The 16,859-nt window shown below is 43.3% G+C and overlaps 1 protein-coding gene across 1 annotated transcript; it reads left to right on the top strand.

Annotated features, from left to right (window-relative positions):
* Positions 1 to 272: 272 nt before the first annotated feature.
* On the top strand, positions 273 to 3,593 carry LOC119364566 (protein FATTY ACID EXPORT 1, chloroplastic-like). Its single transcript, XM_037630050.1, has 7 exons — positions 273 to 441; positions 857 to 1,069; positions 1,963 to 2,167; positions 2,726 to 2,893; positions 2,988 to 3,034; positions 3,111 to 3,151; positions 3,243 to 3,593. Exons 2-7 carry the CDS (start codon positions 917 to 919, stop codon positions 3,328 to 3,330), a joined length of 702 nt encoding a protein of 233 aa, XP_037485947.1. The 5' UTR covers positions 273 to 441; positions 857 to 916; the 3' UTR covers positions 3,331 to 3,593.
* The last annotated feature ends 13,266 nt before the right edge of the window (positions 3,594 to 16,859 follow it).

Below are 16,859 nucleotides of genomic sequence, written 5' to 3'. Positions count from 1 at the left end.
TTTTAGCATAAAATACCATAAAAACATATTTTGGGCACGGCAGATTTTTTTATCATCTGTTGAAGATGAGCTAAGAAAACATGAGGAGGAAAGAAGAAGCAGGGCAAGGTAGCAGGCGTGGCAAAGAAGATGGGAGAGGAGGGCACAAAGGTCGCACTTTAACGACCGTCATGTGGCACATTCCTTGGATAATATTTGGTCCAGAGGATCAATTGCTAGACTTTTTAACCCTCTGGGATGACTGAAATAACCATACCGCCCCTGGTAAATTTCCAGGTCTGCCCACAGGCACCTGGCTTGACTCGCCGCGAACAGATCCTGGGATCTCTCCTCCCTCCGACCCTCCCTCTTCGTCTCTCGTTTCCCTCTCTTTCGGTCGCTGCCCCGACGCCCTCTCGACCTCGGTCCAAGTCCGGCAGCCAGGGCGACAGCGACGGCAAGGTATGCTCCGTCCCTCCCTTATATTTTACCCTCCTACGAGTTCCTTGATTGGTTGAACCCCTCCTTGAAACCCTAGATGAGAAACTCGTTATTCGACATAGATGTTGTGTCAAAAATTCTTAGCGTTTTCCTTTTCTAATTTAAGGAGTAGCTCCGTTTTTTCTTCCTTTGATCAAATATTTTTTGTGGAAAAACTGGAGAAAATATATGAGAAAGTGAGCATATATCTCTGAACAGAGAGGTGCGCTTGAGCCTCCTGCTGCCCCAGCGCGTGCTCCTGGTGCGTGGCTACCGTTCAGGTGCAAGCCATATATGCTTGTGGAAAAGAAGCAGAGGGGTGGGGGTTAGATTTAAGTGACTACTTCATTTTGTATAACACATGTCCGGAACTCATTGATTGGCACATCAACTTCAGGGCATGTGGCACACCAATTTGGCCAAATAAATCATCAAGGTTGCACCAACTTCAGGGCAAATGATAAAAAGTCCTGTTTCACCGTCTCAATCCCACATGGCGGTAGCGGCGGCGCAGCTCCGTGGATCAGCCACGGTCGCTCAGAGGCATGTAGCCTTCAGAGTACCCTCCTCCTGCCGGTGGCAACGTCACCCTCTCGCTGGTTCACTAAAGGTATTACCCCGATCCAGACAGTAAACACTATCTATTCATTCCCTGTTATATTTTCTTGTGTTTGGTTGATACTCTACTCATCTGAAGAACATGTTATTGTTGTTTTGCAAGTTCTTGATCATTGACCACTAGAATATTTGGTTGTTATGCAAAAGTTAACAGTCATGTGATTTTCATAAAGAAGAAAAATATTAAGTTTATGTACAGTCTGCCTGAGGCACTATGAAACAACACTGACAGTTGCACTTGACAATTTAGTAGGGGTAGCAGGGGAGTTTTCCATTTGCACGCATCTGGCAATTTGATCATTGATGGTGTTGTGCACCTTGTCTAAAGAAAATTATATCACAAAGAGGCGAGAAAATGGTTCTGCGGTGCTGGTTGGTGAATCTGCTTGTAGAAATTTGGAACAATAAACATTTGAATTCATGCTTCTGTAGTTTTAAGTGTTATCGTTCTTGTACCAGTCGGGTTCATGAAGAGTTGAAGCTGTTGCCTACTCCTGTGCTCTGATGTGCTAGCATGGACCAAGTATAATCACATGATCAAGCTATCCAATTTTAATAGAGTCAAGTGTTTTCTGCTCTTATTGGGAGGACCTAGAGATGAGAACCTAAGCTGATTTAGTTGTTCTGTTGTAATTTATAAGGTGAATAATATAGGCCACAAATCACCATTGGTAGTAAATGCATTTTGGTGGACACATGTCTTGAGATGCATTTTGGTGTTATAATATTCTGCAAAAAGTTACATTATTTCCTGCAGCATCAGGCCATGCTCTTCCACAAGATTAGCTTGGGCATAATGACCAGAAGATTTGTTTCTTAGAGAAAATAATGTAAAACTAAATAAAAAGGTTGACTTTACCTTTTAAACATATTTTATTGTCTCAGCTTTCAGTTTCTACCAGTGGAGTGGGTGGGAAGCCGTTTGGTTTTAGTGCCAAAATTGCAACAAAATGTGCAAATGAGAACACTCGGACTGAAGAGTTGAACTCGAGATCAGATCAAGCAGGCGAACATGTAGAAGCAGTTGAAGATGTGACTCCCCCAAAGAGGAGTGCTAAGATCCATGATTTTTGTTTTGGGATTCCTTTTGGTAAGTAACTGTTTTTACAACAAAGGCAAAATCCTGTCATTCTTTTATTGAATAATCATGTGGGTGAATGTAAAATTCCGCCGCTGAAGTTTCCTGATAAGCGTAATTTTGCCCATACCAGTTTCTTGTTTAGGAGAATTACTAGTATGTTGTAAATCGATTTTATTTTTCAGCTTCTTAATGAAACTGAAGCTGTAGGTCGTAACTGTTTGAAAGTAAAGATGAGCTTCTCACTGCATAATTACCCAAACTTACTATTAGAGTGTTGATTGACCCTACAAGTTTCAGAAAAGCTACAATTTTCCTTATAGAGCAAAAATCCTTACGGATGTCAGATTGCCCTTGCTATATAGGTATGATAAATAATCCCAAACCAGTCGAAAATGAGAATGTCATGAGTGCTTTCTTTTGCAGTCATACTTCAAACAGGAAATGTTCCTTATTACGTTAACGGTTCCATCAGGCTTGAATGGTATCCGGTAGATAGTAGCACTGAAAACATCGACTCTGTTAGCTTGGATGTGTCTGCATAACAAATAATTTCGTTTGGTAGTGCAGGTGGTCTTTTGTTCTGCATGGGGCTTCTAGGCTACTTCTTCTCTAGGAGTACTGTAAGTCTTGTCCTAGGTGTTGCACCTGGGCTTGCTACGCTCCTTCTTGGTACCCTCAGTTTAAACTTTTGGAGGAGTGGAAGATCCAGCTTCCTGTTTATATTGGGCCAAGCAGGTGAGATAACATTCCATATTCTTGGTGTATTATATGTTTGCTTGTTCTGTATTACATGTTTGCTTATTGACATGTTCAATTTGCTCCCTTTTAGCAATTTCTGCTGTCCTTGCATGGAAGTATTCCCATGCATACTTACTGGTAACTACCGTGAACGTTCTGTTTTTATGGATCATTCCTTCCGTAACAGTGAGTTAATCATAGTTCTGTCTTGCAGACAAATAGAATTCTTCCTTGGGGCTTCTACGCTTCACTGAGGTACCTTACTGCTGATGTATAACCCCCTTCATTTTTCTCGTGGAAATAGAAGACCTTGATGTATTGTTACTCTTTCTTCAAAATGGTACAGCACTGCGATGGCTTGTTTCTATGCGTACGTGCTGCTTGCTGGAGGAAACCCACCACCCAAGAAGTTGGCGCTGGCACCATCATCGTAGAGCCAGGGAGCAGGCATACCTTTCTGTCCTAGCTTAATTTGACATTTGTGCTCCATAAAATGCTGCGAGTACGAGCACAGAAGAGTTTGTCTTCTATATTTGTATAGGTTTCCTAGTCTTAGGTTCGCTTGTGGCGAGCTCTTGGATTTTTGGTGGAACATCGAGCAAATAATACTGGCAGGATGGTTGTAATGATCCTGATGAGCATTTTTTCTTTCGGCTACTTGAACATGATGAAGGATAACCAGTTGCCTCTTGACGCACTTTTTTGGTGGATCACCTGACAACAACACGTTTGATATTCCACTGAACATATAGCCTTGATACGTAGAACGGGCAGAATTTTGAACGATTTGGTCGTGTATTCAGGCGATGATTCTTTGGGTAGCAAATATGAGCAGAAGCCACCTGCTCCATTGCATGAGCGAAACAATAGTTCGGGAGTAGAGTTTTAATGGGAACACACGAGTTATCAAGCTGTTTTTCTTTTTCTTTTTTGCGGATAATCACAAAGTTCTATTCCATGGCCATAGGGTTACAATCTGCTAATACAAAATCATGAATGAATTGGGGGCCTCGTTGCAACCAACAGGCGGTGTTGTGAGCCGTACGAGCATAATTAGCGAGACAATGTGAAACCTATTCTGGGATCTAGCTATATCAACCGGTTTAAACTCCCGTTCTACCATTCGATTCTTGATTTCCTTCACCAGATTACCAAATGGTGATTTGACGAGGGAAGCATCAACATAGAAGAGAGCTATCATTGAGTCCGACTACACCACAACAAGAAGGCTAGACTATTGAAGGGCTAGCAACATTCCTATCATTATTGCTTGAATCTTCGCAGCGAGAGCATTGTTGCAATAGAACAGAAGTTGGCATGAAGCAAAAATAATCTCACCGTTGTTCCTCAAGATCATGCCCGCTCCTGCTGATCCATCCTCTGAGGAGAAAGACCCATCCACCGATAAAGCCAACCAATCCGTTGGTGGCGATGTCCCTGGGGGCACCGGCGGAAGAACCTTCATACTCTGCACCATTAGCAATATCGTCAACAAGAGACTTGCCTTTGATTATGTGTTCGGTTATGAGATGTCATATATTGTGGACTGAGTTAAAATAGCTACATAAGAAACTCATCAAAGCTTTCATGGATTTTTTTTACCGTGAACCAGGCCATGTTGAAGGTTCCAAATCCTCCATATTAACATGATGATCATATCTCAAATGCCACTTGAATGCAGTGCAAAAAAAAAATTTTAACAACCATTCTTCTTCGGTGTATAGAACTTGTTCCTTATTAGGTATAGGCCAGACTTCAGTCATCGAATCCCATAACATAGCTGCATTATCACATGTTACCGGAGCATGATATGTATCCTAGTTTGCCTTGCCGCACAGTGGGCATGTCGCGCATCGAGCTAGGTGATGGCGACACTTACATGGCATGGTATAGCTAGTGCCCCGGAGATCACCTTCCATGTCGTGACCTCCATCCTATGGGGCACAACTGCTTGCCAGACCAAGTCACACAACTTCCGGTAAATATCAGGGCAAGAGCTCGAGGCTTCTGGCGAGAAAGAGTTTCGTGTGCCTCCATCGCAAGTTTATATGCACTGCGAACACTAAATCACCTCTGGGGGTCTGGCTACTACGCGAGAAATCTAGGTGATGTACGAATTTGTCGAATAACCACCACGTCAGCAGGATAAAAGTGTTGGTTCAATAAATTTGGAATCCAGGCACCGTTGTTAGCCAAAAAAATCCAAAACTCTATTGAGTCTACATTGTCGCTTTGAGGTTATAGGGCGGAATGACGGTCCCCTAGGAATCCATCGGTCTTGCTAGGTCCGAATAGTTGTGTCATTCCAAACCCTCCAGATAAGGCATTTCTTCACCAGTTGAAGACCATGTTCAATTCTTTTCCAAACAACAGAGGCATTCCTGGTAAACACGATATCAACAAGGTTGCCATTGGGAAAGTACCTCACTTTTAACAAAGGTGAACAAAGGTTGTCACAACTGATCTAGTGACCGCCACACTTGTTTGGACAAGAGAGCTTGGTTGAAGGCCCTCATGTCTCTGAAACCGAACCTTTCTTTCTATTTTGGTAGAACAAGCTTGTCCCAAGCAACTTTTGGTAGGACTTACTTGTAATTGTGGGGATGTAGAGGGTGAAAACTATAAAAGCACATGTATATACATCTCACAGCTGGGAATGAAGGAGATAGCATTCTCCAGAGAAATCTTCTCCTCCTCTCCCATGACCTTCCTCTCACCTGAGCTTCACCCAGGATCTACAAGATGGCATCAGAGCAGGCCGAGGGTTCGCGCCGGAATCGCATAGATTGATGGCGCTGAGTGTTGGAAGGCAAAGGCACATGTTCTGGGGCCTGATTTGCTGCGGCAGAGAATCATATCGGGGCTGCCTGTTTGTGTGCTTGGCTGCGGTGGAGCAGAGGACCGGCGGCCGCTGCAGTGGAGCAAGGGAAGGCGCCGGCTGCGGTGGTTCAGGGGAGCCAGCTGGGAGCAGGGCAAAATAGCCAACGGACTGGAGACAGAGGTGAGTGGTACCCAGGAGGGTGTAGTACAACTGCTGCTGAGGGGTTGAGTAGGATTTATTCAGGTGAAGGTGAGAGTGGTGAGTTGGTTCTTGGGTGCAAAGTTGAGGTGCAGCTAGAAGGTAGGCTACAGGATTCATTCACAGGGGAGATTACTCGCTTTGAGGTAGTGATTGAGGGTTGTACAGTACTATAGTGTGACCCTGAAGAACTTGCAAGATGGGAGAAAATGTGAATGCTCATGTGGCAGTTGCAGCCGGGGAACTTGCAGCTGTGCTTCAGTCTATGGATGAGAAGTGCAGAGCTCTTTGATGCCATCAGCAAGCAGGCTGGAAACTCAAGACCAGATATTGAAGCCAAGGAAGAGATTCACCCATTGCAAATGCCACATGTGAAGCTAGAGGGTGCGGAAAATTATTCCAGTTGGGCAGAGCATGTCGAAACCATCTTGATCTCGAGGAACCTTGAGGGGTATATACTGGGAACAGTGGAGAAGCCTATGGAGGAAAATTCAAAAGAGGCCCATAAGTGGAAAACAACAAATGCATTGGTGAGAGCTTGGATTTTAAGCTCAATATCATCTCATATTGCAAAGCAAGTTGAAAGGATCAAGGAGGCCTCAGAAATTTGGAGGCTCCTAAAGGGGACATATTCAGGTGTAGGGAATGAGATGTTGGCATGTAGGATTCAAAAGGAACTACATGAGCTAGGCCAGGGTGAGAAGACTATTGTGGAATCTATGTCAGAACTAAAAAGGTTGTGGAGTGATCTTGATTACTATGATCCAGTTGAGATCGAATGTGGGAAATGTGTTGAGAAACATAGTAAGTGGACTGAAATAAGGCATGTTAGGGACTTCTTAAATGGTCTCCATCCTAAGTTCAAGAATAGGAGACCAACACTTTATGGTAGTGGGAAGTTGCCCAGTCTAGAGCAAGCAATTGATGCAATTATAAGCGAGAAAACTAGGTTGAAATTGGAGGCAACAGGACCCGTGGCCCAAGGTGTGTCACAAAGACGTTCGGCTCTTCTTGCCGCCGAGAGTGGTAATTATCCAAGACAAGGAGCAAATACTCATGAGAAGAAGTGCTTTGAATGTGGTCAGCCAGGACACTTGAAGGCTATCTGCCCACAACTAATAGGAGGAGGTCGTGGTAGAGGCATGGACTGGCATGGCAGAGGGCGTGGTCGCGGGCTTGATGGACATGGTGGTGGTCGTGGAAGAGGTATGCGGTCAATAGGAAGGGCACGCATTTTCTAATGTTGCTGAAGAATCATCTAGGACTGTGAGCATCGAGATGATCGCCGATGAGTTAGAGAAATGACTCAATTAAAGAATTTGAGCCTTTGTGATCTGCGGCCCTCGAAGACACAAGGATCATCTTCGCCAGCCAACTTTGTTGGTAACAACTCTTATATTATGGGATGTAGTGATAATTTTACAACAGGGGCACAATGGTTAATTTACTCTCATGCATCTAGACATACGACTGGATCTAATAAGGATTTTTACAATTATGTTTCTAATCTAAGAAAGGAAAGTGTAAAATTAGCTGATGGTTCTACTCAAGCGATTGTGGGGTCTGGAATGGTCAAGTGTAGTCCAAATATGTCACTTTCTTCTGTCTTGCATGTCCCCGCATTTCCAATTAACCTTTTATCGACCAACTGTATTACTGAAGAGTTGAATTGTGCTGCTATATTCTTTCTACTTGGTGAAGGAAATATGCCCTAGAGGCAATAATAAAATTGTTATTTTATATTTTCTTATTTCATGATAAATGTTTATTATTCATGCTAGAATTGTATTAACGGAAACTTGATACATGTGTGGATACATAGACAAAACACCGTGTCCCTAGTAAGCCTCTACTAGACTAGCTCGTTAATCAAAGATGGTTAAGTTTCCTAACCATAGACATGCGTTGCCATTTGATGAACGGGATCACATCATTAGGAGAATGATGTGATGGACAAGACCCATCCATTAGCATAGCATATTGATCGTTCAGTTTTATTGCTATTGTTTTCTTCATGTCAAATACATATTCCTTCGACTATGAGATTATGCAACTCCCGGATACCAGAGGAATTCTTTGTGTGTGATCAAACGTCACAACGTAACTGGGTGATTATAAAGATGCTCTACAGGTATCTCCGAAGGTGTTTGTTGAGTTGGCATAGATCGAAATTAGGATTTGTCATTTTGAGTATCGGAGAGGTATCTCTGGGCCTTATCGGTAATACACATCATAAGAAGCCTTGCAAGCAAAGTGACTAATGAGTTAGTTGCAAGATGATGTATTATGGAACGAGTAAAGAGACTTTACAGTAACAAGATTGAACTAGGTATGAAGATACCGACGATCGAATCCTGGGCAAGTGACATACCGATGGACAAAGGGAATAACGTATGTTGTCATAACGGTTCGACCAATAAAGATCTTCGTAGAATATGTGGGATCCAATATGATCATCTAGGTTCCGCTATTGGTTATTGACCTAAGATGTGTCTCGGTCATGTCTACATAGTTCTCAAACCCGTAGGGTCCGCACGCTTAACGTTCGATGACGATATAGTATTATATGAGTTATGTGATTTGGTGACCGAATGTTGCTCGGAGTACCGGATGAGATCACGTACATGACGAGGAGTCTCGAAATGGTCGAGAGGTAAAGATTGATATATATATATAGGATGATAGTATTCGGACACTGGAAGTGTTCCGGAGAGTATTGGGTACATATCGGAGTACCGGAGGGGTTACCGGAACCCCCGGAGGGAAGATATGTGCCATATGGGCCATGAGAGGGGAGCACACCAGCCCACAAGGGGTGGTGCACCCCCTATGGAAGGAGGCCGAGTGCGAGAAGGGAAAGAAGGGATTCGCCTCCCCTTTCCTTCTCTCTTCCCCCTTCCCTTTTCTTCTCTGACAATTAAGGAATGGGGGGAGGCCGAATTGGGGAGGACCCCAAGTAGGATTCGGCCTACTTGGGGCGCCCCCTGACTGCCTCTATTCCCCTCCAGCCTATATATATGTGGGGAGGGGGTGCCTAGAAGACACAACATCAACTGTTAGCCGTGTGCGGCGCCCCCTCACAGTTTACAACCCCGGTCATATTCTCGCGGTGCTTAGGCGAAGCCCTGCGCAGATCACTTCACATCACTGTCACCATGTCATCGTGCTGACGAAACTCATCTACTTCCTCGACACCTTGCTGGATCAAGAGGATGAGGGATGTCATCGAGTTGAACGTGTGCAGAACTCAGAGGTGTCATATGTTCGGTACTCGATCGGTCGGAGCTAGAAGAAGTTCGACTACATCAACCGCGTTGTCAAACGCTTCCGCTTTCGGTCTACGAGGGTACGTAGACACACTCTCCCCCTCTCGTTGCTATGCATCTCCTAGGTAGATCTTGCGTGAGCGTAGGATTTTTTTTTGAAATTGCATGCTACGTTCCCCAACACTTGGTGCATATTTCAGGAACTTGGGACTGGAAGAAAGCTTGGGATGGAGAGTATGCATGGTGGGTTATATTACTTGGATAATAAGATATTCCCTATTGTGGCTGTTACGGTGTGCTCACCCCTAGAAGAATTTCTACTTCAACATCGCCACTTGGGACATCTATCTTTTGCCACTCTGGGTCAACTCTACCCTAATCTTTATTGTAAAATTAGCAAGGAACAACTAATATGTGATGCTTGTCAGTTTGGAAAGCAAACTAGGAGCTCTTATTTGTCATCTGATAATAGAAGTGATGTACCTCTACAAACTATACACTCAGATGTATGGGGGCCCAGTGGGGTGACATCGATAAATGGTTACCACTATTTTGTTACATCCATTGACTGTTGCACTAGAACTACTTGGGTCTATGTTTTGCGTCATAAGAGTGATGTGTTTGAATGCTTTGAGATTTTTCATAATATGATTAGGACCCAATATTATGCATGTGTGAAGGTACTACATTCAGATAATGGTACCGAGTATGTGAATAGATAACTTGATGAATATCTATCAAGTTACGGAATTATCCATCAGACTACCTATCCGGGTACATCTGAACAGAATGGACTAGCAGAAAGGAAGAATAGGCGTCTCCTAGAGATTGCTCGGTGTATGATGTTTGCCATGAATGTTCCAAAGTTTTTGTGGAGTGAAGCAGTCATGACTGCGGCCTACTTGATGAACAAGATGCCATCCAGGGTGCTTGGATATAAGACACCAATCGAATGTTTAACCGGAAACACTACATATGTGGTTCCACCAAAAGTATTTGGATGTACACGCTTTGTGAAGGATTATAGGCCTTCAGCTGGTAAGCTAGATCCAAGGGCATTAAAGTGTATATTTGTGGGGTATTCTAGTAAGCAGAAAGGTTACAAGTGTTAGTGTCCTTCGAAAAGGAGAATGTTCATGAGTATGGATGTGGTATTTAGAGAACATGAACCATTTTATGGGGAACCAACTAATTTAATGGATGTGTTTCCTGATTTGTTTACCGATGACATGTTAGATGCAGATTGTGGGACAGGGGGAGACAAGGAAGAGGGAGCCGGTGACGCAACATCAAAAGGGATGATAATTGGGGTAATCCCTGTAGAAGCAGAACAAGAACAAAGAAAGGATGAGAAGTATGATACATCAAATGAAGCACTCTGATGGACAAAACCAAACGAGGAAAGGGAGATGCAGGTGTATACACGAAAACGACATACCCAGGAACAAATGCAAGTGTTGGATCCTGAACCTAAACCTGAGGCTTATGGACAACAACATGAGTAAGAGCGGGAAGCTGACCAACAAGATGACACTCAAAGTCAACCTAATGACTCCAGACCTTCCTCGTACAGTGGTAACATATCTTCTCAATATGATGACCTTGATGTTCTAATAGTTCATAGAAAGCAGCCATGGTCTGAGGCTGGGAAGTTTCCCTCTAAATTTGATCCATATAATGTCTCTAGCTATGTCTCTTATGACATTGTTGGTCCTTCTTATAAATCCTTTATCACAACACTGGATTCTGTAGGACCCTTACCACGGGACTGGCAGGAGGCAAAGTTAAACCCAAAATGGAGGGCAGCTATGATAGAGGAGATGACGGCACTTGACAAGAAATTGTATTAACCGGAAACTTAGTACATGTGTGAATACATAGACAAAACATATAGTCCCTAGTATGCCTCTACTTGACTATCTCGTTAATCAAAGATGGTTATGTTTCCTAACCATAGACACGTGTTGTCATTTGATGAACGGGATCACATCATTAGGAGAATGATGTGATGGACATGACCCATCCGTTAGCTTAGCATTATGATCGTGTTAGTTTCATTGCTACTGATTTCTTCATGACTTATACAAGTTCCTTAGACTATGAGATTATGCAACTCCCGAACACCGGAGGAACACTTTGTGTGCTACCAAACACCACAAAGTAAAAGGGTGATTATAAAGGTGCTCTACAGGTGTCTCCAAAGGTGTTTGTTGGGTTGGCATAGATCGATATTAGGATTTGTCACTCCGTGTATTGGAGAGGTATCTCTGGGCCCTCTCGGTAATGCACGTCACTATAAGCCTTGCAAGCAATGTGACTAATGAGTTAGTTGCGGGATGATGCATTACGGAATGAGTAAAGAGACTTGCCGGTAACGAGATTGAACTAGGTATGATGATACCGACGATCGAATCTCAGGCAAGTAACATATCGATGACAAAGGGAACAACATATGTTGTTATGCGGTTTGACCGATAAAGATCTTCGTAGAATATGTAGGAGCCAATAGGAGCATCCAGGTTCCGCTATTGGTTATTGACCGGAGATGTGTCTCGGTCATGTCTACATAGTTCTCGAACCCATAGGGTCCGCACGCTTAACGTTCGGTGACGATTTGTAATATGAGTTATGTGATTTGATGTACCGAAGTTTGTTCGGAGTCCCGAATGAGATCATGGACATGCCGAGGAGTCTCGAAATGGTCGAGAGGTAAAGATTCATACATTGGAAGGTTGCATTTGGACATCAGAATGGTTCCGAGTGGTTCGAGCATTTTTTCGGAGTACCGGAAGGTTACCGGAACCCCCCGGGAGAAGTATTGGGCCTAGTGGGCCTTATTGGAGGAGAGGAGAAAGGGCCACATGAGAGGGGCGCCCCTCCCCTTGCCCAAACCGAATTGGACTAGGGGAGGGGGCCGGCCCCCCTCTCTCTCCCTTACCTTTCCCTCTGGTGGAAGAAAGGAAAGGGGGGGGGGGCGAATCCTACTTGGACTAGGAGTCCAAGTAGGACTCCCCCTGGCGCGCCCAAACCTGGCCGACCTCCTCTCTCCCTCCCTCCTTTATATACGTGGCCAAGTGGCACCCCAACAGCACAACAGACAACACAAGTTGATCTTTTAGCCGTGTGCAGTGCCCCCCTCCACAGTTACACACCTCGGTCATATCGTCGTAGTGCTTAGGCGAAGCCCTGCGTCGGTAACTTCATCATCACCGTCGCCACACCATCATGCTGACGAAACTCTCCCTCGGCCTCAATTGGATCAAGAGTACGAGGGATGTCATCGAGCTGAACGTGTGCTGAATGCGGAGGTGTCGTACGTTCGGTACTTGATCAGTTGGATCGCGAAGAAGTTCGACTACACCAACCGCGTTATTGAAACACTTCCGCTTTCGGTCTACGAGGGTACGTGGACACACTCTCCCTTCTCGTTGCTATGCATCACCTAGATAGATCTTGCGTGATCGTAGGATTTTTTTTGAAATTACCGCGTTCCCCAACACTCAATACTCTTCCTCCTAATAAAAGGGTTGTTGGTTGTAAATGGATATTTACCTTGAAACAAAATTCAAAGGGAAAGATAGAAAGGTATAAAGCCAGGTTAATGGCTAAGGGGTATAGTCAAACTTATGGAGTGGATTATGATGAGACCTTTGCACCAGTGGCGAAAATGAACACCATTAGAGCTCTCATATCTATAGCTACAAATAATAAGTGGAAATTATTTCAAATGGATGTTAAAAATGATTTTCTTCATGGGGATTTGCATGAAGAGGTTTATATGGAGATTCCCCCAGGGTTTGGTACACAAGAGAGGGTAAAGTGTGTAGGCTGAAAAAAATCTCTATATGGTTTGAAACAGTCACCCAGAGAATGCTTTGGAACATTTAGAAATGAGATTTGTTCTATGGGATTTAAACAAAACAATGCCGATCATACCCTATTTTACAAGCACAATCATGATAGAGTTACTGTCCTTATTGTATATGTTGATGACATAGTCATTACAGGGAATGATGACGGTAAGATCTCCTGGTTGAAGAAGGCACTGGCAAGATCATTTGAAGTTAAAGACATGGACTATCTTCACTATTTCCTTGGGATCGAAGTAGCATATGGTGTACAAGGTATTTATGTCTCACAAAGGAAATATGTGATAGATTTACGCAATGAAACTGGAATGCTAAATTGTAAACCAGCAGCCACATCAATTGAACTTAATCATCGCATAATTGTTGACTCTGGGGATTCTGTGGATAAACAATAGTACCAGTGATTGGTTGGGCGACTTATATACTTATCACACACTAGACCAGATATTGCATATGTCGTAAGTGTGGTGAGTAGATGTATGCATGACCCATGGTCTATTCATATGGATGCAATAAACAGAATTCTTAGATATCTTAAGGATTGACATGGAAAAGGAATACTATTTTCTGCTCATGGACATCTGAATATTGAGGGACATACCGATGCTGATTGGGCTGGGTGTTTAGATGATAGAAGGTCTACATCAGGTTATTGTATGTTTGTTGGTGGCAATCTAGTTAGTTGGAGGAGTAAGAAGCATAGTGTAGTTGCAAGGTCTACGGATGAGGCTGAATTTAGAGTAATGACATCTGGGTTATGCAAGTTAATGTGGTTAAAAATGCTACTAACAGAACTTCATTTGCTTGGTGGTGTACCACTCCAACTATATTGTGACAATCAAGCTGCGTTTAACATTGTCCACAATCCAGTTCACCATGATAGAATTAAGCATGTAGAAATAGATAGACATTTCATCAAAGAAAAACTAGATATGGGGATTCTCCAGGTTACTTATGTTAAGTTTGTAGATCAGTCAGCAGATGTATTGACAAAGGGGTTGAATGTTGTATCTGTTAAGAATTGTAGCAAGATGGGGCTTATTGATATCTTTGCCCCATCTTGAGGGGGAGTGTTGGTAGGGCTTGTAATTGTGGGGCCGTAGAGGGTGAAAACTATAAAAGCACCTGTATATACATCTCACAGCTGGGAATGAAAGAGATAGCTTTCTTCTTGTGACCTTCCTCTCACCTGAGCTTCACCCAGGATCTGCAAGAGCAACCCATGTCAATTTCCTTCTTTCTTTCTCAACTTCCCACCAATACAGACACATCATTCTAGTAAGATCATCTCAACAGAATATGGGAGCTTAAATACACTCATCAAAAAGGTATGTATAACCCGAGGGATTGATTTGATAAGAATTTCCTTACTATAGGATGCTATGTATCTTTCTCTCCAATCGATAAGCCTTTTACTAAGCCTGGATTGTACATTCTATAACCTTTCTTTATACATTCTGCCTTGTGGCACAGGCAGCCCAAGATACTTGGGGTCGAGAACTTCTTAAGTGGTCATCCAAACCCATCATCACCTGAAGTTCTTTGTTGGAATCATTTCTCTTATGCTCATGGGCTGCAAGTTTGTATAGATTGTCCCAACCTTGGCATCCACGAGCAGCATTGCAACTGCTCCTATGCCATCCATGTCCAGGTCTAGACAGTTATCTTCCTCCATCTCTTGCCCCCTATTCCATGAAGCATTGGCTACGAGCCACTTACCAAAGCAGGAAGCACTTGGCTCATGCTCCCCAGTGTAAACATGCCCCATCTTTGCCACAAACCTCATGTAAATGTGGAATGTTCTCATAGTTTGCATGAAAGATCAGCATCTCATCTCCCTCGGTTGTATTCTAGCGAAACAAGGGAGCTCCTTAATGATGTCAAGCAACATATGAACGTAGGCAAACATACTTTATGTGTTCATGTTAACATGTACCAACTTCCTCACCTTCCTTGCAAGAGTAGTCACCAAGTTAACATGCAACTAATCTAGTGTCACACCAACATTCCTTGTAATGCCACCATACTTTGCCGGCAGAAATCCAAAAATCTAGAAGTTCTAGGGCTCCTCATACATGATGTGATACTGACAATCAAATTGTACCATGAAAAATAGGATGTCCTCCACGATCCTGAAGCGCACTTCATGCGCCACCGCCCAAGCAAACTACATCGTAATTTGCGACGAGTTCTGACCAAATGACTTGGCAGTTAGAAGCCTTACCAACACCATCCACTTCACCCCACTATTCGGATTGTTCAAACATTTGGTCCTTGTGAACACTCGCATTGCCTTTCTCCTTCAGATCAAAGACTCTGCAACACTCCAAACCGGGCTCAAGCATAATGCCCAAAATGTTGGACTCTTCCTTCCCCTTAGTAGACGCCATTTGGTCTTCTCACGGTGTGATACATCTCTTATGGACTCAAACCAATCTAGAACTCTAACCAAACCGCTCGCCAAGGCCGGGAAGCTGGACCAACCAACCCCATGATCAACCTGAACTAAATGTTCATGGAGAACCAGTTCACATCACGAGGAAAAAGCTTGAAAAGAGAAGCCCTTGTCGGATACAAAAAATGGCCGACATAGTACTGAAACCCTAGAAACCTAGGCATCTTCTACACACAAATAGTTTCTTTTTGAGAAAAAACAATAGGCTTTTTTTACGGGAGAAAAACAAGGGTCGCGCTAACTGTCACACGTGTGGCAGAAAGGGAGACGCACCACACGTCTCTAATGTAAACAGATTGTCACGTCATCGCATGCATGCATGCAGGAATCTTTTTGAATTTTTAGTTTTTAAAATGTTTTATCTCTTAAACGAAAAATCTGATTGAAAATCCGTTTTCACCATTAAATCCCTCGCGATGAGATCTTAGAAACTAGATCCCATGTTAATATGTTTTGATGAAAATTTTTTTGGATTAAAAGTTGCCATGTCTATTGCATATGAATTGCCATGATGTTTACACTGAAGTTGCCATGATATGTTTCAGCTATTTTCTTCTATATTTAAAAATAAATTTTGACATTTATAAAACGGGAAATTAAGAAACTAGACTTGCCATGAACCATAAACTAAAATTGCCATGATACATACACGTAAAATTGCCATGGTTCATACAAAAATTAATTTTCATGGTCAAAGTACTGGAGTTGCCATCATCAAAATACTAAAATTGCCATGATCTACAAACTAAAATTGCCACATGGCAACTTTAGTTTAAGCCCTATGGCAACCGCAGTGTAAACATCGTGGTAATTTCTGGCAAAAAAAAATTCGTCGAAACATATCAACATGGGGCCTAATTTTGAAGATCTCGTCGAGACGGATTTAATGGTGAAAGCGGATTTTTAGTTCACTTTTTTATTTAGGAGATACAACATTTTAAAGCCAAAAACCAAAAAAAAATCTGCTGATGTCATCTATTCATACGTTGCAAAATGAGTGGTGATGGAGGCGTGTGGGCGATGTACAAACACCCACATGTGTGGGCGTTAACATTTCCGAAAAACAATAGGCTTGTGTTTGTTGGGGAACAAAGTTAGTCTTTTTTTAAGGGGGCGGGAAGAAAAACATAGTCGGTGGAAGCCCATTGTCTCTCAGAAGCGCAGTGGCCTCACGACTTCCACCGAGCCCAAAGACGTAAAGCCCGGCCCAAGTGAACCGACTCGCCAGCAACCAGCCAGGTCAGCCTTCAAATTAGGGTTTTGCCCTCCCGCTCCGAGAAAGCAAACAGCTCGAGCTCCTCCGATTCCGCCCGCCTCCGTTCCTCCGCATCTTCCCGGCCGCCGCCAAGATGAA

This window comes from Triticum dicoccoides, chromosome 2B (assembly GCF_002162155.2).
Source record: "Triticum dicoccoides isolate Atlit2015 ecotype Zavitan chromosome 2B, WEW_v2.0, whole genome shotgun sequence".
NCBI lineage: Eukaryota > Viridiplantae > Streptophyta > Magnoliopsida > Poales > Poaceae > Triticum > Triticum dicoccoides.
The sequence above is the reverse complement of the archived record's forward strand: the minus strand, read 5'-3'. Positions and strand labels throughout refer to the sequence as shown.

What these genes read in the sequence shown, in the direction of transcription:
- LOC119364566 (XM_037630050.1), top strand. Translation starts at nt 917, where the DNA reads ATGATAAAAAGTCCTGTTTCACCGTCTCAATCCCACATGGCGGTAGCG. An exon ending in CTCTCGCTGGTTCACTAAAG is followed by an intron (nt 1,070 to 1,962) that starts GTATTACCCCGA and finishes TTATTGTCTCAG; the next exon opens with CTTTCAGTTTCTACCAGTGG. An exon ending in ATTCCCATGCATACTTACTG is followed by an intron (nt 3,035 to 3,110) that starts GTAACTACCGTG and finishes TCTGTCTTGCAG; the next exon opens with ACAAATAGAATTCTTCCTTG.